The sequence below is a fragment of the Tympanuchus pallidicinctus genome, unplaced genomic scaffold (genome assembly GCF_026119805.1).
Source record: "Tympanuchus pallidicinctus isolate F22 unplaced genomic scaffold, pur_lepc_1.0 scaffold3, whole genome shotgun sequence".
Taxonomy (NCBI): domain Eukaryota; kingdom Metazoa; phylum Chordata; class Aves; order Galliformes; family Phasianidae; genus Tympanuchus; species Tympanuchus pallidicinctus.
This window is the reverse complement of record NW_026294747.1, coordinates 79,341,375-79,368,911: the sequence shown is the minus strand read 5'-3', so window position 1 is coordinate 79,368,911 and position 27,537 is coordinate 79,341,375. Positions and strand designations below refer to the sequence as shown.

The 27,537-nt window shown below is 40.1% G+C and overlaps 1 protein-coding gene across 10 annotated transcripts in view; it reads left to right on the top strand.

The window, feature by feature from the left end:
- Positions 1-27,107, top strand: part of ABCB1 (ATP binding cassette subfamily B member 1) — a 94,262-nt gene extending 67,155 nt beyond the window's left edge. Inside the window, exons 14-30 of one of the 10 annotated variants that reach the window (XM_052694969.1) lie at positions 409-534; positions 724-927; positions 1,319-1,489; positions 3,895-4,056; positions 5,829-5,999; positions 6,806-6,952; positions 7,294-7,398; positions 8,933-9,010; positions 10,727-10,810; positions 11,663-11,866; positions 14,437-14,537; positions 15,439-15,579; positions 16,844-17,000; positions 21,267-21,464; positions 23,593-23,799; positions 25,146-25,292; positions 26,738-27,107. In XM_052694969.1, coding sequence (XP_052550929.1) covers positions 409-534; positions 724-927; positions 1,319-1,489; positions 3,895-4,056; positions 5,829-5,999; positions 6,806-6,952; positions 7,294-7,398; positions 8,933-9,010; positions 10,727-10,810; positions 11,663-11,866; positions 14,437-14,537; positions 15,439-15,579; positions 16,844-17,000; positions 21,267-21,464; positions 23,593-23,799; positions 25,146-25,292; positions 26,738-26,944 — 2,610 coding nt within the window. In that variant the 3' untranslated portion in view covers positions 26,945-27,107. Of the gene's footprint in view, positions 1-408; positions 535-723; positions 928-1,318; positions 1,490-3,511; positions 3,535-3,894; positions 4,057-4,142; positions 4,161-5,828; positions 6,001-6,805; positions 6,953-7,293; positions 7,399-8,932; positions 9,011-10,726; positions 10,811-11,662; positions 11,867-14,436; positions 14,538-15,438; positions 15,580-16,843; positions 17,001-18,025; positions 18,065-21,266; positions 21,465-23,592; positions 23,800-25,145; positions 25,293-26,737 lie in introns of those variants that run through there. The other 9 variants (XM_052694972.1, XM_052694971.1, XM_052694975.1 and 6 more) reach the window with 9 other exon arrangements.
- The last annotated feature ends 430 nt before the right edge of the window (positions 27,108-27,537 follow it).

Here is a 27,537-nt window from a genome sequence, read left to right as displayed (position 1 = left end):
AAAAGAATTCAATATTTCCAATGCTAGTTCTAACATCTTGATAATATCTTGAAAGTTAAGAATTCTATTGGTGGAGGCTGCTGTCATTTTTAAATGTTGAGTGAGCCTGTTCAAACTTAGGCAATCATCACATTACAGCAAATGTTATGACTGCAGACATATATGAACTTTATCAGTATTATAGTCACTGATAGAACAGAAACGGGCCACAATGAGAGAAAAATCACTAAAGATGTTTAATAATGTATCAGTGGAATAGAGCTTGATTCAAAATGAAGAATACAGGGATATCTCTGCTCAGTTTGGTAAATGTGAAGGATGTTTCACTGGAGTCTTTAAAGTTTCTGCAAGTTTACTCTGATGTTTTACATCTTGTTTGGCTTTTGGCAACCTTTCTTACATGCACAGATACTGAAAGGCTTGAATCTCAAGATTAATTGTGGCCAGACAGTAGCCCTGGTTGGTGGCAGCGGCTGTGGAAAAAGTACAACTGTTCAGCTCATCCAGAGGTTTTACGACCCCAAGGAAGGCACGGTAAGACTCTTCAAGTGAGCAGACTGCTCTGTGTTCTAACGGCACAGCTGTAAGAAGTCAGCTTCTGGTCTCACTGCCCCTGTTCACATGAGGCCCAGTGTCCCCTAAAAAAGACAGGCTTTGGGCTGGGGAGAGAGTTCTTGACAACAGCACTTAGTAAATGGTGCTTGTCTGCTTCCCTTGCTGTAGATTACCATTGATGGGCAGGATCTGAAGAGCCTGAATGTAAGATATCTGCGGGAGATTATTGGTGTGGTGAACCAGGAGCCCGTGCTGTTTGCTACAACTATTGCAGAAAATATTCGTTATGGCCGCGAGGATGTCACCATGGAAGAAATTGAAAAAGCTGCCAAGGAAGCTAATGCTTATGATTTCATCATGAAGCTCCCCAAGGTAAGCAGGCCAGCTGTCCTGCTGAAACAATTGCTTTTCAACCTACTCACTTAGCAAAGAGTTTCTCAGAAGGGTGTCTCCTGAACAGAGGAACCTCTTCCCGGAACTGTGAATATGCAGAGCTGTGCAGAGCTTCCTCACCACTTTTGAGATTAATGTAACCTTTAAATTATTAAATGATGGCTGGATGAGCATGTAGGAAACGGAGAGAGTTCTAGGGACACAAACAGGAAGGCATATTTAAGCAGATGCTTAACATGCAGTGTTCTAGAGGAAGAGAAGATGCTGCTGGGGCTCCTAACGCTGAGGTGCCTTTTCTGCACACTGCCTTTCCTTGGTGAAGGGACCGTGCCGCTGAGTGTTGGTGGAAATGTGTGTGCTTGTCTTGCAGAAGTTTGAAACTGTGGTTGGAGAAAGAGGGGCACAGATGAGTGGAGGGCAGAAGCAGCGAATAGCCATTGCCCGTGCTCTGGTTCGCAATCCTAAAATTCTTCTGCTTGATGAGGCAACCTCAGCTTTGGATAATGAGAGTGAATCCGTTGTGCAGGCAGCGCTGGATAAGGTCAGTTGCTTTTTATTTGAAGAGCTGCAAGAAGTTGCAATTCCTAAAAACTTTAAAATAAACCTGACCTTGCAAATATTCACTGCTCATTCAAAGAATTGGAAGCACTTTGTATGTGCCCATGGAATTAAGTTAATGATGTTAAGAGCCAGACTGAACTTCACCAGACTTTCCCAAACAAACTTTTGGAAATTGGAAGTTGGAAGTGCTCAATGCAGACTACTATTCCCAAGCAGGAATCCACATGGGCTATGTTCTTATTAACAGCAAAGTAATTGGTTGGTTGGGTTTTCAAGAGTGGTAGTTTTTGTTGAAGGCCATCTAAACATGCCTTTTAAAATACCTGGAGAACTGAAAAAAAATAGCCAATCCTCACCTGTTCTAAACAATCATGTGAACTGTTTACAAAGTAGTTCCACCTATTCCTCAGGCTGAATCAATCACATATCAATCACTGTTTTTTTTTTTTCCTAATTCCATTTCTCTCTCTCATTATACATCTCTGCTTATCATCCTCTAAGCAAACACAAATTATCAACATTGCATAAATATTTCCAGTACTGACCACAGTTTATCTGTGGACAGTATCTTCAGAAAGGATTTCCTCTCCCTATACTCTCTTGCCTCTGAAGAAGTAACTTGCTTTACCTGCTCTACATGGTCATGTCTGGGAGAATCAGACAACAGAATCCAAGTTCTCATCTATAATAATCTTTTATTCTGATAATTTCCGCTTGAACACCAAACTGCCATTAGCTGCAGTGACTGAGGCTCTTTCTGCTGGTCCTAGTTTCTGACAGTTCACACTGCTCTGTGGAGCTATGTGGCGTGCTCAGTGATCTTTCCCCCAAATCATGCTCTATAAAGTGAATCCCAGGGACAGTAGGTCAGAGAACTGCTGATTAAGACACGTTTGATGGGATCCCAACTGATTGTTGCAATGTAAGACTTATACAGCTAGTTTAAACAAGTTACATACCTCTAACCTCTCCAACCTATCTTTAAAATGTCATATGATGACGCTCCCTGTTGATGTGTCTGGCAGAACATACCGGAAAAGCTTGCTCCAACTAGACTAGCTCTGAAATAGCTAATGTTAAGCAAGAGGAAGCCAAGCTGTTGTGTGCCCAGTATGTACTTGTCCTCCTGCTACCTACTTTCTTTTCTCTCTTTCTGTGCTGAATGCATACCTCTGTAAAAGGTTTACATCAGACTACTACATAGACCACTTTTCCCTACAGTCTTTACCAAGCCTCTGCTGCATCTTCATTTACCGTTTACATGGATGGAGCATTCTGCTTTTAATGACTAAGGTCAATAGCTTGATTTTCTTCTACATTTTGATGTGATTCTTACCCTTTTAAGATTGCCTTAGTAAAGCAAAGCTTTCAGACTACCAAGAAAAGATATACCATTTGTTATAGGATGGTTTAAATGGGTGTAATTTCCAGTTCTCAAATTGTACAACAATGTCAAACTGTCAGATGTAGTTTGAAAGTCTGTCAAGAATATTCCATCCATAACAGTTTTCACTGAATTATATAAAGCTTGGGTTAACTCACTGAGTTATTAGATATTAATACCAATTTATTTCAGAGCGCACTGTCAAAACGTGCTGGAAAACTATCTTTGTCAAACTAGATATTTATGGGATTTATTTTTATTATTAATGATTGGTAATAGAAGCATGATTTTAAGCTCAATGTTAGATTAGTATTTCCAAAAAAGCAAACATGTAGTTTACAGAATCACAGAATTGTTTTGTTAAAGGGACCTTTAAAGGTCATCTAGTCCAACTCCTCTGCAGTGAGCAGGGACTCCTACAGCTAGATCAGATTGCCCAGAGCCCTGTCTAGCCCAACCTCAACTGTGTCCAGGGATGGGGCATCCATCACCTCTCTGGGCAGCCGGTTCCAAGAGCAATTAAAATTACTTTGTAAGGGACTAATTTGTAATACTTGTGAAATGCTCTGCAATATAATTGTTACTAACATGCTAAGTGGTTGTCTTTTTTTTTCCTAGTAAAATTGGATACCTGGATACCTGGAAGAATAGTGAATGAGCAATTAATAAACAAACAAACAAAAAAAACCTTTTGATCTTAATGCTTAGAAGATTAAAAAGTAATAGTCCAGCAGGGAAAACCAGAGTACTTTGATTTGTATTAAATATGGTTTTATATTAAATATGTTTTGCAGTATTTTATTTGTTACATTTTTGTTTTTGATTACCTCAGAACTGAAAGGTAGTCTGAAATTCAATATTTCTTAATTAAAAATTCTGATCTTCATTAGAACACCAAATTCTTTTCAGTTAAAATATTTTGTTTAACCTTAATATGAAGTGAGGAAATATTAAATGTACCTGACAATGCTAATGTGGAGCCATCATTATAATGTCTGCAGATCAGGAAGGGCTGCACTATACTTGTTATCGCTCATCGTTTGTCAACAGTTCGAAACGCAGATCTTATAGCTGCATTTGAACATGGTGTCATCACAGAACAGGGGACTCATGATGAACTGATGGAACAGAAGGGAGTTTACTACAAACTTGTTAATATGCAGGTAGCTTTTTCATTGTTTTTCTTCCATAACTTTCATTACGTTGTGTGGTGCTGAATTGTACTTCCAACATTGCATTGTTTTCTCAGTAGAAAAACTCTAGGGAAAAAAACCTTTCCTGAGGAGTACTGAACTTCGTAAGAAAAAAGAAATAAAGGTAAAATGTGCAAGTTTAACTCAAAGCTCTGAATTACAGTAATTATGAACAGAAAAGTTTTTAAGAAGTATGACATTAAAAGCAAAGTATATGAGAAAATTAAAATAAAGATTGTGGTAACAAAAATAAAGTTCTGGAACTGATAACTTCTCAGATTCCTTTTCCAACCTATAGAATCATGAAATAACTCAGGTTAATGGATCTTGATATTTTCTCTAGTCCAACTCCTTCTGAATACAGGGAAGAATCTGAGGTCCATGGTTGCCAGGGCCATGTTCTGTTGGATTTGGAATGTCTCCAAGGATGGAGAATCCACACCCTCTGCAAGCCACTGCTCCAGTGCCTCATCACCCTCACTGTGATAATAGAAACTCTTACACAAGTACTTTTCCAAATCACCAGAATTATATTGACTCAGGCTCCTGCAGTTTTGTCATTCAGACAAGTCTATCTAGAATATTTTTGTTCTCTTTCAAACTGTCTTCTGAACATTTGTTTCTATCAGGTCTTAACTTTGAAATAGCTTGTAGTCTTCATGTCTCTTTCATCATGCTGAAGACTTCTCTTATTGAACTAATGAATCATAGAATTATAGAATAGCCTGGATTGAAAAGGACCACAATGATCATCTAGTTTCAACCCCCCTTCTATGTGCAGGGTTGCCAGCCACTGGACTAGGATGCCCAGAGCCACATCCAGCCTGGCCTTGAATGCCTCCAGGGATGGGGCATCCACACCCTCCTTGGGCAATCTGTTCCAGTGCTTCATCATCCTCTCTGTGAAAAGCTTCTTCCTACTATCTAACCCAAACCTCCCTGTCTCAGCTTAAAACCATTCCCCTTTGTCCTATCACTATCAACCCATGTAAACAGTTGCTCCCCCTCCTGTTTATATGCTCTCTTCAAGTATTGGAAGGCCAAAATGAGGTCTCCCTGGAGCCTTCTCTTCTCCAAGCTAAGCAAGCCCAGTTCCCTCAACCTCTTCATAAAAGAGGTGCTCCAGCCCTTAAATCATCTTAGTGGTCCTCCTCTGGACCTGCTCCAGGAGCTCCACATCCTTCCTGCACTGGGGGCCCCAGGCCTGGACGCAGTGCTGCAGATGGGGCCTTACAAGAGCCGAGTAGAAGGGAACAACCACCTCCCTCTCCCTGCTGGCCACCCCTTTTTTAATGCAGCCCAGAGCATAGTTGGACTTCCAGGCTGCAAGCACACACTGCTGGCTCATGTCCAGCTTCTCTTCCACCATGACTCCCAAGTCCTTCTCTGCAAGGCTGCTCTCAAGGAGTTCTTCCCCCAGTCTGTATAAATACTAGGGAGTGCCCCAGCTATGTGTTGTCAGAACAGTTTAACATATAAGATAACAAATGAGAAAAAAAATTTTGGCTAATTTTTTTTCTCCTTTTAAGTGTTAGCACAATGACGTTTTTTCCAGTGACTATAGAGAGGACTTAATAAAACGTCAGTATTTGCTTGTAGTTTTGTAAAATTGCACAGTTCCCACTAATCTTCCATTTATCTAACAGAAAACTGTTGTTTTTATTTAGAACTGATCAACATTTGAATGTACAGGACAATATGACCAGAAATGATTTTTAGCATCATACTGTGTTTCATTTCAGACATCAGAAACTGAAGATCATTTACGGGAAGAAGACAGTAATGCATCAAGCGTCTCAGAAGGGGCACTGAATGGATTAGTACTGACTGGACAGAAAAGACAGTCCACTCGGAAAAGCATAAAAAGGTTCAGAATACGGAATGATGAGCTTGATGAAAAAGCTGATCAGCTTGTGAGTGTCTGTGTATTCTTACCTGCATATGTTTTCCATAACTAATGGGACAAGAAAGAAGCATGATCCCACTCAACAGGAAGTGACTTTTAACAACATCTTTTAAAAACCACAACCTCCATCCTACCTATATGGCTAAGGACTGATGAAATCACAGAATCAGGGAGGAAGGGTTCTGGAAACACTCTTTTCCCCTGAAACTGAAATCTATTCTATTGTGATTCTAGAACAGTTTAACTGAACAATATTATGAAACAAATTTACTTCAGTGTGGGAATAGCTTAAGTGTCAAGTTAATTTATTTACTTGTGGAACCAAACCAGAAACAGGAAATCGGTCATAAAAAATAGTGAATACTTATTATTTTTGTCTAAAATGAATATGCATTAGCAAATAAGTTATTGACAGTAAAGGTACAGCTATCATTTTGATGAATGAGCTAAAACTACAAGACATTATTTCCAGCAGTAAGGAGCAATTTATACAACATTCAATACCATCAAATGGAAAAAGTAGTCAAAACTCCCAATTTCTTTGTCAGGATGGTCTCACGAAGGGTAGGTGGAGCTTGTGACTAAGCCTTTGAGAGGATGTATTCATTCATTGATCTTTTTCTGCTTTTTATATTATTAATGTTGGTTACTGAGTAACAGAAGTTCTGCAGTTAATGTATTTTTAAAGTTTAATAGCTTGGATTTTCCCTACGAAGAATATGAGACAGAGAGCAGACCAGAAGTATTACACACAACTCTCATTTCTCTCCATTGATGTATTATATTTATTCTGATGGAATCTTTTTATTCTAGGATAAAAATATACCTCCATCTTCATTTTTTAAAATTATGAAATTGAATAAAACTGAATGGCCTTACTTTGTTGTTGGAACTTTATGTGCAATTATCAATGGGGCCTTACAACCTGTATTTTCAGTCATGATTTCAGATGTTATAGGGGTAAGTATAAAATCAATAACTTTATCTGCTGTATCTTTCATTGTTGTTTATTGTTTTCATAAACCTTGAATTGGTTTAGCACTATTGAATTAAATGCTGCATTTTTTCAATTTGCCTGCAAAGGTGAAGAGTGGGTGAAGGTCCGTGCTATGCTATGCTGACATGATTTATCTTGTCAAAAATAGACCATCTATAATCACTTCAGATCCATGATCTTCAAAGGAAAAGCACTTGTTTTCCTTTCAGTGTATGTTAAGAATATGGCACGTATGTGAAAACAACAAGAGAAACTATTGTGTGTGAACTTAATAAAATTTAATTTTCAAAATTTTCTCCTATAGATGTTTGTGGAAAAAGGAAAGGCTGCTATGAGAGAGACAAACAGCACATATGCGTTGCTCTTTTTAAGTTTTGGATTAATTTCTTTTGTCACATCTTTTCTTCAGGTAAGTTTTTGATACCATGAGTGCTCACAATATTTCATACAGTGTATCACAATTGTGAGTTAAGCTCTCAGTGCCTTGGTATTGAGCAGTACATGAGAAAAATGCTGATGATATTTGACTACCAGGTGTTCAAAAGGTTGTAAGAGGTTTGAAATGTATTCTGTGGTGTAGCCTGATCTCTGTCTCCCCAGCAAAGGAAATTTTGGCTGTGAGGCCTACCTCTAGCACAGCCTTTGGAAAAAATAGACAGTACAGAAAGTACTGGTAATACAGGTAGCAATTTGGCAGCACAGGCCCAGATCAGATGTAGGGCAGCATTTCTGTCCTGGGAAAATGTATGCTTCATCACCTGCCCCGTGTTCTGTACAGCAGTGCTGTAAGCATCTGTGCTGGTTGTGCCCCTACGTGAACTGCACTCAGCCCTTCCATTTCTGAGAAAACTTGCACCAGAAGTCTCAGGAAAAAAACACACCATATGCTTAGTATGAGATTATTTACAGCTCTGTACCATGGAAGTTAAATAATATTTCATGTTGCCTGTTTCCATTGTACAGGATCAAATCCTTTTGACTGTATTTTCTGAAATAGACTCTAAATTCACATTTGCACACCATTTTTCCATGGGTATTGTGTGCTTACCAGTGTCTGGAACTACACGTGTTGTGGGAAAACTGCCATGTCCATAGATAAATCAAGTCATGTGTCATGTGAATTGATGGATATCTCAATTTACATGCACAAATCCCTTTAGCTGTTGTTGCTCAACTACTTATGTCAGTCTTGCTTTAAGATCTGTACAAGTCTGAACACCATCTTTCCACTTTCTACCCCAGTGCCCTTGAGCTCCTCCTCCTCTCTTCTCCCCTCAAGCAGAACCAAACTCAAAATTCCTACTTCTGTGGTGCACTGGAAAAAGAAAAAAAATGTTGGAGTAGCTGTTATGGTTATTTCCACAGTAAAATGTGTCTTCCCATGCCTCCCATCTCACTCCTATATGGTCTGATCCTGCATGGCCCTGGCCCAGAATGGACAGATTTGGACAACGGACAGCATTACTCCTTGATCCGAGTTGTGCTGAGCTCTCTGCAGGCTCAGAGCTCTCCCCTAGAAAATAACCAGCAGCACTACGCTTTTTTACTGTAAGCTCTTAGAGAGCAGCAAAATCCCTGGTATTTGTGCAGTGCCTAAAATAATTGTAGGGGTTTACTGCTTACACCACTGAGCCTGTGACTAGCTTTGGTTTGAGATCAGGTGCGATTGGGTATTCCTGCAATTAAATCATTGCTTACTGGGGTTTTAAAACTGTTGTGTGATGCATACTTGTTTCTTAAAATAAAAGCTTAATTATACTCCGTACCTTTTCAGGTTCCAAATTTAGCTTTAAAATTCTTTGGTTTACCTCAGTTGTAATTAGAATATATTCTATGTAGTGATATTCTTCTTCATACTGTATGCAGATAGTTGATTTACTGCCTGAGAAAGACAAAAACTGTAATTAGGTAATTTTTTAAAAAAGACTCTTTCTCTTATGCAGGGTTTCACATTTGGTAAAGCTGGAGAAATCCTCACAATGAGGCTTCGATCCATGGCATTTAGAGCAATTCTGAGACAGGTAAATGTACATTACTAGGCATGATATATTTAGCTTTCTAAGGCTTTAGAAGAGCTGGTTTGTTTACATGCCAAAACTGGGTATTTAAGTAGACACGCAGAGATCGTATCTATAAAGATTTCACAATGACTTTTTTAAAATTCAGTTTAAAAACTGATTGGATTATATCTTCATAACAGGTCCAAGTAGATATTTTTTAAGTGTTTAGTTCATGTGACTGGCTAAGGAAGGCCATTTAAAACCAGTATAAGAAAGCTCAATTTGATGGTACTGTTTATTTAGCATATTTAATATAATCAAAACCACCTTGGATTGAGGCCCAGAGAAAGTAGGCTGTACTTTAAGAGGCCAAATTTGAAATTCAGATCTGCCTTCAGATCTGGTACCATGTAGGATCACAAATAATATTACTGAAGGCCATAAGACCAGGATATCTCACTAGCTGCACTCACTGCACTGGTGGCTTCTCCAGCACAGCAGTCAAAGAGACACTGATGGTCATAGCAGTGGGCAGAGGCAGAAAGAGGTCTCTGCTGTCAGTGGAAATAGATTCAGTAGCAGAATGAAACTCTTTAAAATAACCAGCCTGAAATTCAAACACAGTAGTCTCTAGTAGCTAAGCAGTCAGTGTGGTGGCAAGGTGTGTGGCTTTGTGCTGATGGGCAGTTTGGCACCACCACATGGCTCTCTCACTCTTCTTCCCCAAAAAGACATGGAGGGAAAATACAATGATAAAAGTTCATGGGCTGAGATAAGGACAGGAAGGCCACAATACTTACTGTCATAGGAAAAACAGACTTGGCATAAGATTCTGTGATGATGGTTCTATGAAAGCACTGGAACAAGGTGCCCAGCAAGGCTGTGGATGCCTCCACACTGGAAACACTCAAGGCCAAGCTGGCTGTGAGCAACCTGGTCTAGAGTGAAGTGTCCCTGATTATAGGAGGGAGTTGGAACTAGATGATCTTAAAGGCCCCTTCCAACCCAAACCATCCTATGATTCTATGATTCAAACCATTCTATAAGGAAATTAACATAATTTATTGCCTATTACTAACAGAACAGAGCACTGAGAAACTAAAAGCAAACTGAAATCCAGTCCCCTCCACCCACTCTTTTCTATCTCTTGCTCCCAGGCAGTGCAGGGAAATGGGCCTGTGGTCATTCTAGTGCTTCTCTGCCACTCCCTAACGGTCACCCTCTGCCCCTTTTCCACATGGGGTCACTCCCATGCAATGCTGCCCTTCCCATACTGATCCTGCATGGGCTTCCTGCAAGCTGCAGCTCTTCAGGCTATGTAATTAGAAAAAATACGTTTTTTGTTAGTAGTCTTTGCAGATGTCTGTGACACATCCAAATATTTTTCCTCCAAATGGCAATTTCCTTGATATTCCTCTTTAGTGAACATCTGATCATAAAAAATACACATTAAATTCACAAGCAAAGATATCTTATAAAACTGTGTTTATTATGAAATAATGTGGTAATGTTTATGTCCTTACAAAAAGCATATACATATTGTTAGCTTAGCTTTGAGTTTGGAGATCCTGTAACTTTACTGAGCCTTTAGGTCTACTGAATTTATAGCTGTACTGAAAATACTAGAATCACGTGTCATCCAGTCATAAGCCAAAGTGATTAAGTTATCTTTAGCCTAATTAGGTGATGTAGAGATTTAATTTTTTGAGAACATAATAAGTGTATTTCATATCATAGGAGATCAGCTGGTTTGATGAGCCTACAAATAGCACTGGAGAATTAATTACAAGACTTGCTAATGATGCCTCACAAGTGAAAGGAGTAAGTAACATGCCCTGGCATTTTTCATACCTCATTTAGCACAGAGTAAGTTACAGAGGGGATACAAGTGGTAGAAATCCTGCTCACTATTCTTTGGAAACTCTTATTTAAAAAGTGTTTGGGATACCAATCTAGCTGTGGTGTCCCTGTTCATTGCAGGGAGTTGGACTGGATGGCCCTCAGAGGTCCCTTCCACTGTAAGGATTCTATGATTCTATGTTTGGTGTCACACAAAAATTTAACATCATAGCAATAGTTAAGGTAGATGGATAGATATCTTCGCAGTATGATAATGTGGTAAAGATTTAGTTCATACTGTTCAGTGCTGTTAACACCAGTATAAATGAGCCACCCAAGGCATTCATTTATTTATTTATCCAACTTGTTTAGATGTCTAAACAGCACACGTTTCCATACTAAATATCCAGCTCATCAAAATGCATAAAAATACACCTCTAAATGAGGATTGTTGTCATTGCGTCACTGTGTGTTGTTCAAGTTGAAAGTTTAAAAGTTTTTAAAATTATCATTTCAGATCCATGTACAAAAGGTATGAGAGTTATGAAATACCATTGTTTTTTTCTTGAGCAAAACATGAAAATGAGGGCTGTAAGTCTGAGAGAAGAGATAGAAACAGGAGCAAGAGTGGGATAGAGGACTTGTGGGAATGATCTGTATACTTAAATAGTTTTCAAACAGTTAAGAGAAATCATTGAATTTTGCAAACTATTTAAAAACAAATTAAGTATTTTCAGATGTCTTCTGTTAAATAAATCACAATTACCTAATTGACAAGTATTTTGTACAGTTTCAAAACAAAGCCATTGCAATAATGATTTTGTTCTTTTTCAGGCTACAGGTTCCAGACTGGCATTAGTTGCCCAAAACATAGCTAATCTTGGGACTGGGATTGTTTTGTCATTGATCTATGGCTGGCAGTTGACTCTTCTGCTTTTAGCCATCGTGCCAATTATTACTATTACAGGAATGATTCAAATGAAGATGCTTGCTGGACATGCAGAAAAAGATAAAAAGGAACTAGAAACCTTAGGAGAGGTGGGTTCAGTGCTGTTTTTGTTTTTTTTTAATACCTACTTTCATACTGTGCTACATAGTGATAATTATAGAACATTGGTGTTGGATCAGTAATATACTTTTTCTCAAAGTCATTTTCTCAAAGCATTGTTGTACTGACAAAATGATGGTACAGAAAACGTGAAGCTGAAAATTGAAAACATGAGTTAAAAGTTAAGTGCAACTCAAACTTAACAAGCAAGGTCTCACAAAGGAGTATTCCTTTGAATCCGGTGCAATTTTTGCATTATGAGAAGACTGCAAGGAGATTTCTTTGCAGCCTTCCAATATTTAAAAGGGATTATAAAACAGGAGGGGAATCACCTTTTACAAGTGTAGGCAGTGATAGGACAAGGGAGGATGGTTTTAAGCTCCAGGAAGGAAGGTTTGGATTGGACATCAGGGTGAAGTTCTACACAGAGAGGGTGGTGATTTGCTGGAACAGGCTGCCCAGAGAGGCTGTGGATGCCCCATCCCTGGAGGGGTTCAAAACAAGGTTGGATGGAGCTCTGGACAACCTGGTCTCTTCCCAGTTCTGGAGGTTGGTGGCCTTGCACGTGGCAGGGGAATGGAACTTGATGATCTTTGGAGTCTCTTCCAACCCAAACTGTTCTGTGATTCTATGATCTGGAAAGAGACACAGAATTTTGATTGAAGATTGGAAGTCACATTTGCTTCCTTTGCAGTAAGGGCTGATAATTCACAAATCCAGAGATATTCTGTTACACATTAAAATACGAAGTTAAAAGGTATTTATTTTTAAAATAATATATACATTGAGGAAAACAACAACAACAACTAATTCTTTACTTGGTAGGACAATCAAGAAGAAATTCAAAATGATGTCACTGATTACTCTTACAGTCTTGCCAAACAAATAACCTTATGCTTTCTTACGCACTGGAATATTTTAAAGTTGTTTCATAGCCAAGTTGATTACAGCTGCTTATCATTGTTGCATGCCAACTGCCTTAGAGTCTATTTGTAAGAACTGTTACATGATTGTGAGGCGATGACCTGAATACCTGCCTTTGACAGACTATAAATTTAAATATTTTTTTTCAGCTCCACAGTTTCTGGCAAAATTTAAAACGTATTTATTCCCACAGCAAATCAGCAAAATGTTTCACTTTCAATATATCAAGCAAATGAGAAGGAAAAGAAAAAAAGTACTATGCATCTATTTTAGCTCTAGGTAAAAATCTTCTCTTTAGAAGAGAGTTTCTTCCTGTAAAAACATCAAGGAAGAAGTGGCATCTTCACACATCAGGGACAGAAATAAGCTATTATTGATAGGTAGTACAGAATCAATATTCATTCTTTCCTCATCAGCATGAGCGTTATTCATACACGTATAATGGAACCAATTATCTCCATTTATACAAAAAAAGAGCATATGACATGGAGTTAGGGTTGGGGTTATGATTAGGATTAGAGATAGGGTTGGTTTATGTATAGAGTTAGGCTTGAGTTAGAGTTGGTTTAAGGCTAGGGTTGAATTAGGGTTGATTTAGGATTGGGATTGAGTTAGTTTTAGGGTTAGGGCAGAGAGCTTCTGCAGAGGCAGTGGGATTTTACAGCGTACAAATCTCAGACTGGAGATAGTACGTAAAAAGATGAGCTGAAGTCCTTGATGACTCTCTAGGGAAAAGATAAGGATCGTTTTTTTTGTTTTTTTTTTCTTTCTAGTGAAATCAGTACATCGGAACAAAATTACTAGCTGGAGCTAGTGCTTCATGAATTTCTTAGAAAAAAACACATTTCTATGTGTTTTACATTTTTATTTTTATTTTTATTTTTATTTTGCTGAATTTTTGTCTAAGCCTGAATAAACTGTCTATATGAAAACATTTTCTGATGATATTAATTAACTGCAAGTAATTCGCCTTTACACTAGGGGAGTATTAAGAAAATGAAGATCTGAACTTTCACTTGTTTTCAGTCAAGTTCAAGTGCATAACATCATTAATCATTTTGGAAACTTCTACCCCTATTATTTATCTTTTCAATGGCAAAATGGGAAGATTTGCAGGTGTAAAATTAATAGGAATTAGCTGCCAAGCTGTCTTATGGGCCAGGAAAATATATATTTCTATTTTTATGAATCTGCAGTAGATTTGATTTTCTCCTGTCAGAGTTTTGAAAGACTTCTGGCATTGCAAAAATGCTGGGAATGCAAGCTGGGAAAGGTTGTTTCTTTTAGGGTGAGATCAAGATTTGTGGCCAAATCCATTTGCAGGTGATGGAGGCTTGTTCAGTTTAGCCAGACAGGGTACTAACAGCAATTAAATCTGGATAGCAGTTGCAAAGGCCTGCTGCAGAGTAAGCTCCCATTGCTGGCCTGTACTAAAATGTATGCTGTCTCAACTTCACTGCTATAATACATGCTTCTTGGATTTTATTTATCAGAGGCACATCTACAAATACTGCAATCATTCTCTTTCAACAGTATTGTAGTTATGTTCTGCCACTTCTATCACAGTCATTCTAAATTCTATTTTGCAGATTAGGCTTAAAAATTTCTGTATAATCTTATTTTTCTGATATTACAGATTGCTTCTGAAGCCATAGAAAATATTCGAACTGTTGTTGCTTTGACTCGGGAAAGAAAATTTGAGTACAAGTATGGACAAAATTTGCAGGTGTCATACAGGTAATAAAAAGCTTCTTGGAAAGGTGTTACAATATTTCTTTTTAAAATTAGCACAAATCACAATCAGCTGAATCACATCTATTTTCTATCAACGCATCATGAAGATTTTAATTCCAAACTCAGCTTGAACATGGAAAATATAGATTATCTTCCTATTCAAGATAGCAGTCTGATTAAATAACAATTTTCTTGAACCCTGATAGTAGGGTTATTAGCTGCCATAATTCTTGAAATGCAAACCTTTAATATTTCTAATTATAATAAGGCCTTCATTCTGAGTGAATACATTGCATAACAAGCCAAAAGTCACGTTTTGCCTGTAGGCTTAGGTAAGATCCCTGTTAAAATCATTGGGGCTTTTCCAGGAGGAAACCTGAATGGCAGAGCTGCACAGCAGTTCAATTATTTGCACACTCTGATATTTTATCAAAGTACTGTTGTAGATCATGTGAAACCTCATGAATGTCACAACCTATTTTAAGATTTTTGGTTCAACATAAGAAAAAGCACAATCATTTGTTCTGTTGAAGTAGTTTCTGCTCTGTAGAAATTCTGAACTTCTTGATGATTATTTTCATGTTAGGCGAATCTTTAAATTGCACCTGTATTATTATTTTTTACTTTGTTTTATTGAATGCATGCAGTGAAAACAATACCAATTGTGCATGCTCAAAATATTGAGTCATTTTTTCTACTGTACCAATATTATCATGAGTTTCTGAAAGCAGAAAGAAAACAGAAATTGTAATGTTTTAGGTTACGACTGAGAACTGGAGATATTTTACTTTAAGCTAATAAAGACTTGTGAATTCCTCTGAGTTTTATACAACACTCTTCACATTCTTGGTTGCTACAACTGAGTGCACAATAAAATTCTGATAATATATTTTTTTCATTACAGAAATTCTGTAAAAAAGGCACATATCTTCGGATTTACTTTTGCCTTTACACAAGCTATTATGTACTTCACTTATGCTGGATGTTTTAGATTTGGTGCATATCTAATAAAAAATGGACATATGCAGTTTAAAGATGTGCTTTTGTAAGTATTTCCTCTTTAGGTTCTTTTGGGTCCATGTGGGAAAATGTTTGATTTTCCTATAGGTATCATGAAGTACAACTGAAAAAAAAAAACAACAGCTGAATACTTCCATCCTTACACTCCCCCTCCTTTCTCACGTTGCAACAAATCCAAAATGTGTCACTTTTAGACTGCATTTTCTCATGATCAGGTTACACAGGAAGGCAAAATGATGTTAGGCAAGGTGAAGCCATCCCTTGTTTTCATGACCAACAAGTTTTCTTTAACAACAGAATCACATGGCCTAGCTGTAGGTGGGCAAGACTAAAAGATAAGTGGAGCAAGTAAGGAGTGAAACGAAAGTGAGGAAATTATGAGCCCTGGGGCAAGAGAGCAGGAGAAAGATTCAACAAATGCCCATTCTAAAAGATGCCCAGGTAGAGTTGAAAAAACTTCTTCAAGTGCTAGCAGTGAACTGATGCTGTTGCTTGTATCAGCTGGCACCTTTCCACTCTTTTTCCTCCCTCATCTCCAGCATCTAACAATGTCTTCCTTCAACTCCCTGCAGATGAAATTCCTATCTATATTTGTCAATAGTCACGTTGTCTTCCATGCACATCCCATGCTTTGTTTTAGCACTTGCCACACTCTTGCCTGGCAAAAATTATTATTGAAGCTAAACGTTCATCTTACACTGATTACGGCAACACTTTCGCAAGCTATACCTTCATCTTATCCTGATTACAGCAACACTTTCTCATGTACAAGCATTAGCCTCCCTTTCGCTATGTGCTCATGTGAATCCCTTCTTGTGTGCCTATTCTTGTACTGCTCATTGCTAACTCCAAATTTCATGCTTGCATCCTTTGCCCCTTTGCCTTTTGTTCCTGAACTCAAGGACTGGACTTTGTGGGCCCTTCAAAGGAAATGTTGAGTGACAAATTTCTCCGTATATCTCCAAAACTAATAACTACAGTTTTATGGATGAGGACACTGTACTGCAAGGAACAACACATCCTACCACACCTCATGCATTGAGAATAGAAATAGAAAGCAAAACATCAACTTCTACTACATACAGCTGAGTAGACAAGAATGGGAAGCTACTGTCCTTCCTGAAAAGAAATTATAGATTTTCTCAGTGAAGGAAAAATTCTCAGGTTTTTACCCTCTCTCACCCTTATTAAGGATAAGTCATCTGTCTGAAGACCCTCCTCTGGCCATACAAGCTTTTTGTGCCTGTGCTGTAACAGTAATAACAGTTTTCTCCTGTTTATTTTTACAGTGTGTTTTCAGCTATTGTATTTGGTGCAATGGCATTAGGACAAAGCACTTCTTTCACACCAGACTATGCCAAAGCCAAGATGTCAGCTGCTCACTTGTTTCTGTTGTTTGAAAGAGTACCATTAATAGACAGCTACAGTGAGGAAGGGGAGAAACCTGTAAGTAAACACGGTGCTATGCGCAGTATGTCATGCACCACTACTTTATTTCAAGCCTGCTTTTTTTTTCTGTCATTCACATCAAAGCCACCAAGAACAAGTACAGTGTGAGCTCATTAGCATCTGAGTCATTCAACCAAACAGAGGTTTAAGTTTTTCTAGCTCACCACCTACCATCCTCTCAGCTTCATTTGCCTCTTGATGAAGCACCTTGAAGATGCACTGAGAGTAGGATTAATGCACCAGAGACAGTTTTTACAGCCTTTCTTGTCTGAAGCTACTTAAGCATGGATCTTGAACCTATGAATAGGCCCATGATATTTACCACTGATTTTTGAGGCCTAACTAATTTGCAAATTGCCCATAATAGATTGTCATATATTTTGATAACCATCAATGTGTATGAACACATATATGTTTGTATGTGGCCTTTCATGTAATGAAGAGGATAGAATGTATCAGAAAACAATCACATATATGTAATAAAAACATAGTACTATATATACATATACATAAAAGAGCTGCTCTGAAAGTAATGCTTCCTATTTCATGGCATTGGCCTGTGATTTCAAGGCAGATGTTGGTGGTATGGCAGTAGAGGTTGAACCTTCCTGCCAGTATCCTCTAAGATTTTGTTGCTGTGTGACAGATGGCAGCATAGTGGTAGGCAGTTTGACAGCATGGAGTCTGACACAGAAGTGAATATTATGCAAAAATGTTGCTCCATACAAAAAAAAAATCACCCATTGATATTCCTTGAATTTTGTTGATTGTTTATGTAGATCAAACAGTTGATGAGAGCACAGTGAGGTGGTGGCTGGTGCATTGCAGCAGTGGCAACTGCAACATAAAACACAAACTCTGTTTTGGAAGGCAGTGCAGATTTTTACGAGTATGCAGTCTCCATCATTGGTGAAAACACATAGCTAGTGGTGGTGACTGTTCAAAAATAGTATTTTGTAGCTGAGAATTTGTTCAATCAAATAATGTTCAATCAAATAATGTGCTCTTTGTATCTGTTGTAGTTTCCATGCAAATACAATAAATAGAAGTAGTGCACCCCCAGTAAGTTTTCGGATGACACCAAGTTGGCTGGAAGTGCGGATCTGCCTAGGGGTAACGAGGCCCTACAGAGGGATCTGGACAGGCTGGGCGGAAGCCAATGGGATGAGGTTCAACAAGGCCAAATGCCGGGTCCTGCACTTTGACTGCAAAAACCCTAGGCAACGCTACAGGCTTGGGGCGGAGTGGCTGGAGGACTGTGCAGAGGAAATGGACCTGGGGTATTGATTGATGCTCGGCTGAACATGAGCCAGCAGTGTGCCCAGGTGGCCAAGAAGGCCAATGGCATCTTGGCTTGCATCAGGAACGGTGTTGCCAGCAGAAACAGGGCAGTGATTGTCCCCCTGTACTCAGCTCTGGTGAGGCTGCACCTCGAGTACTGTGTCCAGTTTTGGGCCCCTTGCTGCAAGAAGGACATTGAGGCCCTGGAGTGCGTTCAAAGGAGGGCAACAAAGCTGGTGAGGGGTCTGGAACACAGGCCATATGAGGAGAGGCTGAAGGAACTGGGATTGTTCAGTCTGGAGAAGAGGATGCTCAGGGGAGACCTTATTGCTCTCTATAATTACCTGAAGGGAGGTTGTAGTGAGATGGGGGTCAGCCTCTTCTCTCGTGTAAATAGTGATGGAACTAGAGGGAATGGCTTCAAGCTGAGCCAGGGGAGATTAGGCTGGACGTTAGGCAATACTACTTTTCTGAAAGAATGGTCAGGCACTGGAATGGGCTGCCCAGGGAGGAGGTGGAGTCGCCAACCCTGGAGGTGTTCAAGGAACATTTGGATTTTGTGTTGAGGGACATGGTTTAGTGAGAACTATTGGCGATAGGTGGATGGTTGGACTGGATGATCTTGAAGGTATTTTCCAACCTTGGTGATTCTATGATTCTGTGTTACTTTTGGAGTGACCTATTGTAGTGGAAATGCTAAGTCATAGCTTGAACCAATGATTGAACACCTGGTGAAAGGCAGGGCCAACCCAAGGGAGCTCAGGTGTATGCAATGTACTTGAGTGATCAACAGTAAGGGATGCGGCCAGGATCCACACCTTCCTACACCTCATTTAAGGGTTGGCAGTGGAGGGAAAGGTATTTCCTTGGAGATCCCTGCATACCTGAGGCCTTCTGAAGGTAAGCAGCTTCTTTTCTTTGTTTCTGCGCACATGGCTGTTGCATTTGAGCAAACTCTCGTTGTTGTAATCTGGGATCTTGCTGCTCTGCTGTCATTGCTGCACTTTCCATCATGTTACACCTATGTTTATACAGGCATGTATAAAAAGCTGTTTTTCAATATAGTCACCTCTGTTGTCTAGGCATTTTTGCCAGCAATAAGGAAGAATCTGTATGCTGCACTCTTAAAAATTTGCACCATTGGAAGTGATCCACTGTTTCACAGCTGCTGTGATGACATTGTTGCTAAGAAAATGTTCCCTGTGCTGTCCATTTTCTCAATCAGAGGGAAGTCAGTAGGCACCAAATCCAAATATGTGGTAGGTGTTGTAGGACAGTCCAGCCAAGATTGGCAATGTGTTCTGCTGTCTTCAAATGGGTATGGGGCCTGAAGTTGTAAGAGATAGGCTGTCTTCTTCTCTGGTCTGATTCTGGGACTTGGAGCCTTCAGTTTAGTCATTGAAACGTAGCGGTCGGAGTTTATGCTCTGTTTTGGCTCCAGAAAATCAAGTAGGATCAGTCCTTTCCTATCCCAAAAGGCAGTGCACATCACTTTACTCGCATCTTGAACTTTTTCTTCAATGAGGAATTCACATGTTGCCACTCCACGGGCTGCAGTTTTGACTCTGCCTCATAGTGGTGATAACTGTGTCTCATCACTGGTAATACATGATCCAGGAAACTGTCATCTTCAGCCATAGAATCATAGAATTACTCAGCTTGGAAGGGACCTCAAGGATCATCAAGTCCAACCACAGCCCAACCATAGTACCCTAACTCTGACAACCCTCTGCTAAATCATATTTCTGAGCACCACATCCAAACAGTTCTAAACACATCCAGGGGCAGTGACCCAACCACCTCCCTGGGGAGCCTATTCCAATGTTTAACCACCCTTTCTGCAAAGAAGTGTTTCCTAATGTCCAGCCTAAACTTACCTTGACGCATACTTGAGGCCTTGTAATGGTTCAATGGTCCTGACTAACTTGCATATGGTGTTCATTTTGTTCCTGTGTGAACACTTCTGGGACCCACCTGGCACAAACTCTGTGATACTGTGGCATTGTCACCATCGTTTCCATCACGTTGAAGCTGATGTTCAGCTCTGTATGCATTTTGCTGCTTGTAATCTGCTGACTTGTGTGGATTGAGACTCTTCATTTTGTGGTGTGGAAATTGTACACGACCAGAGGATGGCTTGTCTTTTATGTAGTTGTGCTGAAACGCACTACTCACTGCCTCGCTGTGCTCTCATCCACTGTTTTGTTTCTGTAAATGTTCAGCAAGCATCAATGAATGTCAATGGATGAAATTTCTTATGCACGGAGGAATTCAGTTCCACATATTTGCTTTATCTGTCAGGTGCCATTTTGTCAGCCTGCCCCTCTGCTCCCATCTGTCATATGGCAATGAAATGTAATGGGATATTGATGGGAAAGTTCAACTTCTACTGCAACATGCTGTCAACATCTGCCTCTGACATCACTGGCCAATGCAATGGAATAGAAGGCATTACTTTCAGAGCTGCCTTCGTGCACATACATGTATATATATCTATATATATGCATTTGCCTTTGTATACATATGTGTTTTAGAGGAGACTAGCAATGATGTCTAATGAAATATAAATTTAAGCTAAAGTGTTAATTGGTTGCTTGCATCTGTGTATGTTTTCTTTTTACATATAATTATTTATATTAACTAAATTGCTTATTGTGTGGGCATTATCCTTATCACAAATACCTGTTTTATAGTAAGTTAACTTGAAATAAGCGCGACCATTCTACTTAAAGGTTTATGGAATCAAATTTTAATTAAAATATACTTGCGGAGTAGAATATTTAGGAATGAGTTTGTATTTTTGTAGCAGTTTCTCACTGCATGTTAATTTCTATGAAGAAAAGAAAGGCCTGAGTCACAGGAAAAACTCCCAGTGGTCTCTCCTAGGAATGCTTTTCTTAGACTCTTGTTATCTGTTACAGTATAGGTTTTTATGTTAGATTATCCTAAAAACATCTCATTTATTTCTACCATTTCAATCAGAAAATATTTGGTGGAAACATCACATTCAAAGATGTGGCATTCAAATACCCAACCCGCCCAGAGGTCAAAGTGCTCCAAGGCTTGAACACTGAAGTAGAAAAAGGACAAACTCTGGCCCTTGTTGGTAGCAGTGGCTGTGGAAAGAGCACTGTTATTCAGCTGCTTGAGAGGTTCTATGATCCGCTCAGTGGAGAAGTGGTAAGTGTTCCCTGTAGAAGTGCAGGCTGTGTTGTATGTGATACATGTTTAATGAATTCTACTCATGTACTTCATTTGATACTTTTTCTTCTAAATCTCCTTAAGTATTTGCCAGTATAACAACTCTCTTTTGTTGGTATTTCTAATATCACTTACATGGATTTTCAATATTCTCTATGCAATCATGGTGAAAGTACAGTAAAATTTCTAGATTTCCTGTGCTGTTTCGAGTTACTAGAACAAGGTCCAGTGGAGAGAAATTGTTACATTGACCTGACCAGAGCCAGAAGCAGTATCATGGAGGTTCAGTTTTTGTCCCAGTCCAGACTAATTGATGGAAATTGCTGTTTTCAGTAAGATGAGTGCAGGTTACAATTTGTAGATAGCAGCCCCTTCTTTATATTGTATCCTAGAGCTATTTGCTCGAGATTTTTGTATTTCTTTTATTTGTAATGCTGAATATGTGCTGTAACAAAGAGAAAAGAAAAGGGTACCAAGGCAAATTTGTAAGGGCTGAGGCCTGTTCTAATTGTAAAGAGCATAAGCAGACTCTCTCACTTTATTTCTGTTCATTTCTATGATCACCACCCTTACCAACGTACATGTGTAGCAAAGGTCTTGACAGCTGATCCATTCTGAAAGTAGCACAGCTGATAAAATGCAGTTCTATCTGTGACTGACTGCTTGTTTTCAAGATTCATGAAGCCATCCCAAACGTACTCTGGGTCATTTATTTATCCATCTCCAGCCTCAGAAAGAGGCTGCGCAGATGCACGTGGCATCTGCTGGAAAGAACAGAACTTAAACTTTCCCAATTCTTACCTGCCTGGTAATTATGATTTAAAAAAAAAAATAAAAATCATAAAGACACACAGGTTCTAAGAGAGTTGTTAAGGATTTCTGATTTTATTGGTGCTATAGCTAGACAGTAATTATACTCACATCCACCTACTGCTATTGATAGTACGCAAATCCCCTCAATGCACCATGATTTCTAATAGTCCAGGAAGCTGTGGCTGCAAAGCTGCTTGCATACACAGCCATTTTGTTCCTGACTGTAAGGCAGAAATGGTTATGTCAGATTTGGGTAGCTCTGGCTATAGGAAGAAGAGTATTGTAAGAGAAGTTCTGCTTTCAGCTCAGGATTGAGTTCCAGACTAATTAGTTCATTGCTGGAGAACTGCAGTTGGGTTTTTCCTGCACCAGCAACTCCTCTAACAGCAGTACTTGGTGATGAAGTTCAGTGTCCTTTTTCATCTATCAAACAAGTATCTATCAAGTACAAACTGAGTAATGAGAAAATGAGATGGGGTGGTGGGGGGGAGAGAAAATCTAAAGGTTTCTTCTTGGATCTTGAAGCATGACTCGTTAGTTCTGCTTTAGATGGAAGTCATCAGGATAAAGTAGAAATATGGATCCATATTTTTGACAAAATAAGTCATCCCCCTAGCAGAGACAGTTAAACATAGAACTGTGGATACTGATGTCCAGAAGAGAAGGAACTCCAGTGCAGATACTCTTTCACATGTATCTCATTTTACACAAGCAAATGGTAGTAGAAGATTTCTCCCTGAGGTGCGATGATGATATTCAGTTATGGGGTTAGGACTCTGTGCCCATTACAGCCCCCATTAAAAGTCATTTGAGAAGCCAGGACATCTGGATTAGGAAAACAGAGATGGGATAAAGCTGCTAATAAGGGGAGCAGAAGCACTATGTGGTATGGATTTTCTTTTGGTTTCTGAAATAGATATTTCTGTCATGACTGTAGTACTGAATGTCTGTAGTAGTGATACTACGTTGGCAGCTAAAGTAGATCCGTATCAGCTCTTCTAGATGGGGTGATAAACAAGTAGGGAGCAGTGAAATGGCTTCATATAGCTGGAGTTTGTCTAGGTTTATAGAGATTTCTGGTCATATTCTGCTGATTGTAAACATAGATAAGCTTTAACACTCATCTGCCCACCTCTGCTGCTGCCTGGAAGTGTGTAATCCAACACTGAGGGCTTGAAATGCCCTGGCCACTAAAGGCTGCAGTGTTGCTAGATAAAAAAAATTAAAATATCTGATTAATAATAATAAAGCCAAAGATAATTGTGATCGTAATATCTTCTTTCTGACCTTCTAGCTTCTGGATGGCCGAAATACAAAGACACTAAACATCCAATGGCTGAGAGCTCAGATTGGTATCGTCTCACAAGAACCAATCCTGTTTGACTGCACCATCGCTGAAAACATCGCATATGGGGACAACAGTCGGGATGTGTCCCATGAGGAAATTGCTAGTGCTGCAAAAGCAGCCAATATTCATTCCTTCATTGAATCACTACCAAAGGTAATTAGTATTCATTTTCACATTGCAAATTGGGGGAAAGTATAGTGCCTATATTCATGTTTTTCTAAGGAAATACCTGTAAAAAAAAATATTTCGTTTTTCCACAGTTTACTGAATTTGACATCCATATTTGTTTGGTTTGTGGGTTTTTTTTTGTTGTTGTTGTTGCTTTTCTTTTTTTTTTTTTTTAATCACCTAGAAGATCTGAAGAGCACATAGAAACCTAGGAGGTGCTAGTGGTTGTAGGCATTACTCAATTCCAGTGCTGCCGATGCCTGTATTGGAGATGTCTTCATCTCTCCAGGAGTAGTGTCTGTTAAATAGTGGCTTAGTTGGTATTGGCACTCTGGCAAGTTTTAGATGTGCTGCATGGAAGAGTGGAAGACATAAAAAGAAGTGCTGGAAAAGAAGATGAGTGCTCTCCTCCAGTTAAGTGAAAGCAACGGGAAAATGCTAAGGCAGCCCCAGAGCTCTGCTTCAACAGTCATCTCAATGGACAAGTGCATGAAGTCACCCATGGAGCTGGCTTGTGAAAATGGGCAGAAAGACATCGTCTTGTTACCACTTCAGTCTCTTGCTTTTCTTGCTCTGATAAGTTGAATTTTGGTATAAACTAAGCAGCACCTTGAAGGGAAAACAGTTCTAGTTGTGAACAATTACGCTGGGGAAAGATCCCAGACCTGCAGGTGTTCTACTGAGCAGCAGCTGCAGTGAGCGCAGGCAGAGAGCCTCCCAGCTGCTGCTCAATAGGCTGAGGCCTGTCTCCTTACTCCTGTAGAAAATGTGGAGACGTATTTCTGAAGCAGTGAATTCCCACATGCTTAGGAGACATGGTCTAATCTCTCAGACACAAGATGCACTTTTGTTTACATAGTAGACAGTCAAGAACTACAACAAATAAGGGAGTGCGGAGTTGGAATCAAATTTCTTGAGTAACTTTGTATTTGCTTTAAATAGGGATTGGGTTTTGAATTTTAGCGGCTTCCAGTTCATCCTCAGTTACTCACAATGTCTCTTAGGCTGCTTTTTTTTTTTTTTTTTTTTTTTTTCCTACAGAGGAATGGTGAAAGGCAAGCAAAGGGCCCAGACTACCAAGGCTGCAGTGACTCAATCCTCCTCTCATCGCAATCCCTCACCAAAGCCAAACAGCACTGCTCCTGCTCAGCACCGCAGGGTGTGCCCTGCAGCTGAGTACACTGAGAGATGTGCTGCATGTGGGCTGCTCACACTCACCTGCTCTGTTACTGGGGATTGCCTAGAATTGTCCTTATGTAGAAACACAGCTGAACTGTCATACTAACAGGATCAAATCCAAATCCACACTGATGCTTAGTTTCTTTATTTAGAAATACAATACACGTGTGGGAGACAAAGGAGTCCAGCTTTCTGGTGGCCAGAAGCAGCGCATTGCTATTGCCCGAGCTCTTGTACGGCAACCCCACATCCTGCTGCTGGATGAAGCCACCTCTGCACTGGATACAGAAAGCGAAAAGGTATGTTGGCTCTGCAAACTGGAACTGTGATTTGCAAGTTGGCCGAGTGACCTGTGGCTGGGATGTTGTCACCCATATGTTAAAGCTCCAACTGGTATATAGAAGAATTTTATGTTTGCATTTTTTTTTCCTGTCTCCCCTGCCTATGTACCTGTGGAACCCTTTGTGCTATCTTTCATATCCATCATCAAGTTCAGCTCCATCTGTGCCTTGGCTTTCCTATCTCTAAGCACAAGGATAACAGCTCTGTCTCCCTCCCAGACTACGCATCCCTGCTTCTTCATTTCCCTCTCTTCTCTGTTTAAGCTGCAGGTCCTTGCCCAGCTATAACAGTCACCTACCTCCCTGGCTTAACTTCTGCTGGGGGATGGAGGGCTGTTGCCCTCTTTAAGGGGGTCCTTAAAGAGCTGCCAGCCTTGTTCTGTGCCCATGCCCTTAAGGACAGTTTCCCAGGGGATCCCACTAAGCAGTTAGTTGAGCAGCTGAAAGTTTGCTCTATCCATTTCCTAACAGAGAGGGCAACTCTGCCACCCCTCCTACCCAGTCTATCTCTTCTGAAAAGCCTGTAGTCCTCAAACAAGGTATTCCAGTCATGGGATTCATCCTACCACGTTTCTGTGATAGCAATTAGGTCATACTTTCCTAATTGTGCCCTGGTTTCTAACTCCTCATGTTTATTTCCCACGCTGTGTGCATTGGTATAGAGGCACTTCAGCTTAGCTACTGGCCTTGTTGCCTTCTCAGAGGAGCCCTCCCTAGCACCTCCAGGACAAGTCTGAGGTCTCACTGCCTCCTGATGTGACAGTGTTCCCACACGCTTCTCTGTCACCTAGTACACCCCCTCCCACCATCATATCTAGTTTAAAGCCCTGCTAACCAGCCCAGCCAGCTTGTTTTCAAGAATATTGTGGCCCTTCTAGTCAGTTGGCTCCTGTCCGCTGTCACTATTCCCCCTTTCTCAAGGCTCCAAGCCATTGTACTCAAAGCCCTGAGTGTGACACCATTCACAAAGCCATTCACTCAGTGTATTCACTCTCCTCCTTTTTTGCTGACCCCAGTCACCAACTGAGAGGCCAGAGGAGAACGCAACTTGTGCTCCCAATCCCTTCAGAGGTCTTCCCAGTGCCCTGAACTCCTACCTGACTGTAAGACAGCAGATAATGTCCTACTGCTTGAGGAGCATCTCCCCCACACCCTTCCTGTAAGGATGGCAGAGTGCTACTCTACCAGTCAATCCCCTTCCCACAATCCTGGATGCTCCTCAGCCTTTCTACTTCCTCCTTTAGCTCTACCACCAGGCTGAGGAGATCATCCACCTGCTCACACTGCACACAGGAGGTATCCTGGCTGCCCTCCTGTAGTAGTGACAGGGCCAGGCACTCTCTGCAGCCTGAGACCTGAACTGCAGCATGGATAATCTTCCTGTTGGTTTGTTCATTGCACAGATTGTCCAGGAAGCACTGGATAAAGCCAGAGAAGGCCGCACCTGCATCGTGATAGCTCACCGCCTGTCCACCATCCAGAATGCTGACAAGATTGCTGTGATCCAGAACGGCAAGATCATAGAGCAAGGGACTCATCAGCAGCTTCTGGCTGAAAAAGGCTTCTACTATTCACTGGTCAATGTTCAAAGTGGGCCTCGTGTAGTATGACAGAGGGCAGTATCTGCTGAAGTGCAGCTGTACAGCTGGTTCATTATTTTGTATGAAATTAGGTAGGGTATTTCTGTACTTCTAGTTTGTTAAAATTCTGTAAATAGCTTCCTTAAATTCCATGACTAATAAAAAAGTGTACCTCAGTTATTTAATAACTTTACATTCTTTGACTGTTCTTCTATCAGTGCAAAAATTTATAGCTGCTCCAATTAAAGGTACACTGTGATTATGAAGAGCCCAGCTAATGGGCAAGTCTGCCAGCTACAGCTCTCATGGTGCAGACAGCCCATTCTGTCTCACAGGGCGCTGAGCAGAGCACTGCTGCCACACACTCCCCTATCTATAAAAATAGGGAGAAGGGCTAAGGACAGAGATATGTAAAGAATACAGATGCTCTCCAGAGCAAAGGGAAACATAGATAGTGTCCAGATCCGCGGGAGGAAGCTCTTAAATAGGGTACTGGTGAATGAAGGGATGAAAACCAATTATTACTGTTCAGGATACAGGAGCTGTCTCTATAGGATCATGGTAACTACATGTTATAGCTTTCTACTCTCAGTGCCCTCCAGCCTGAGAACAATGGCAGGGAG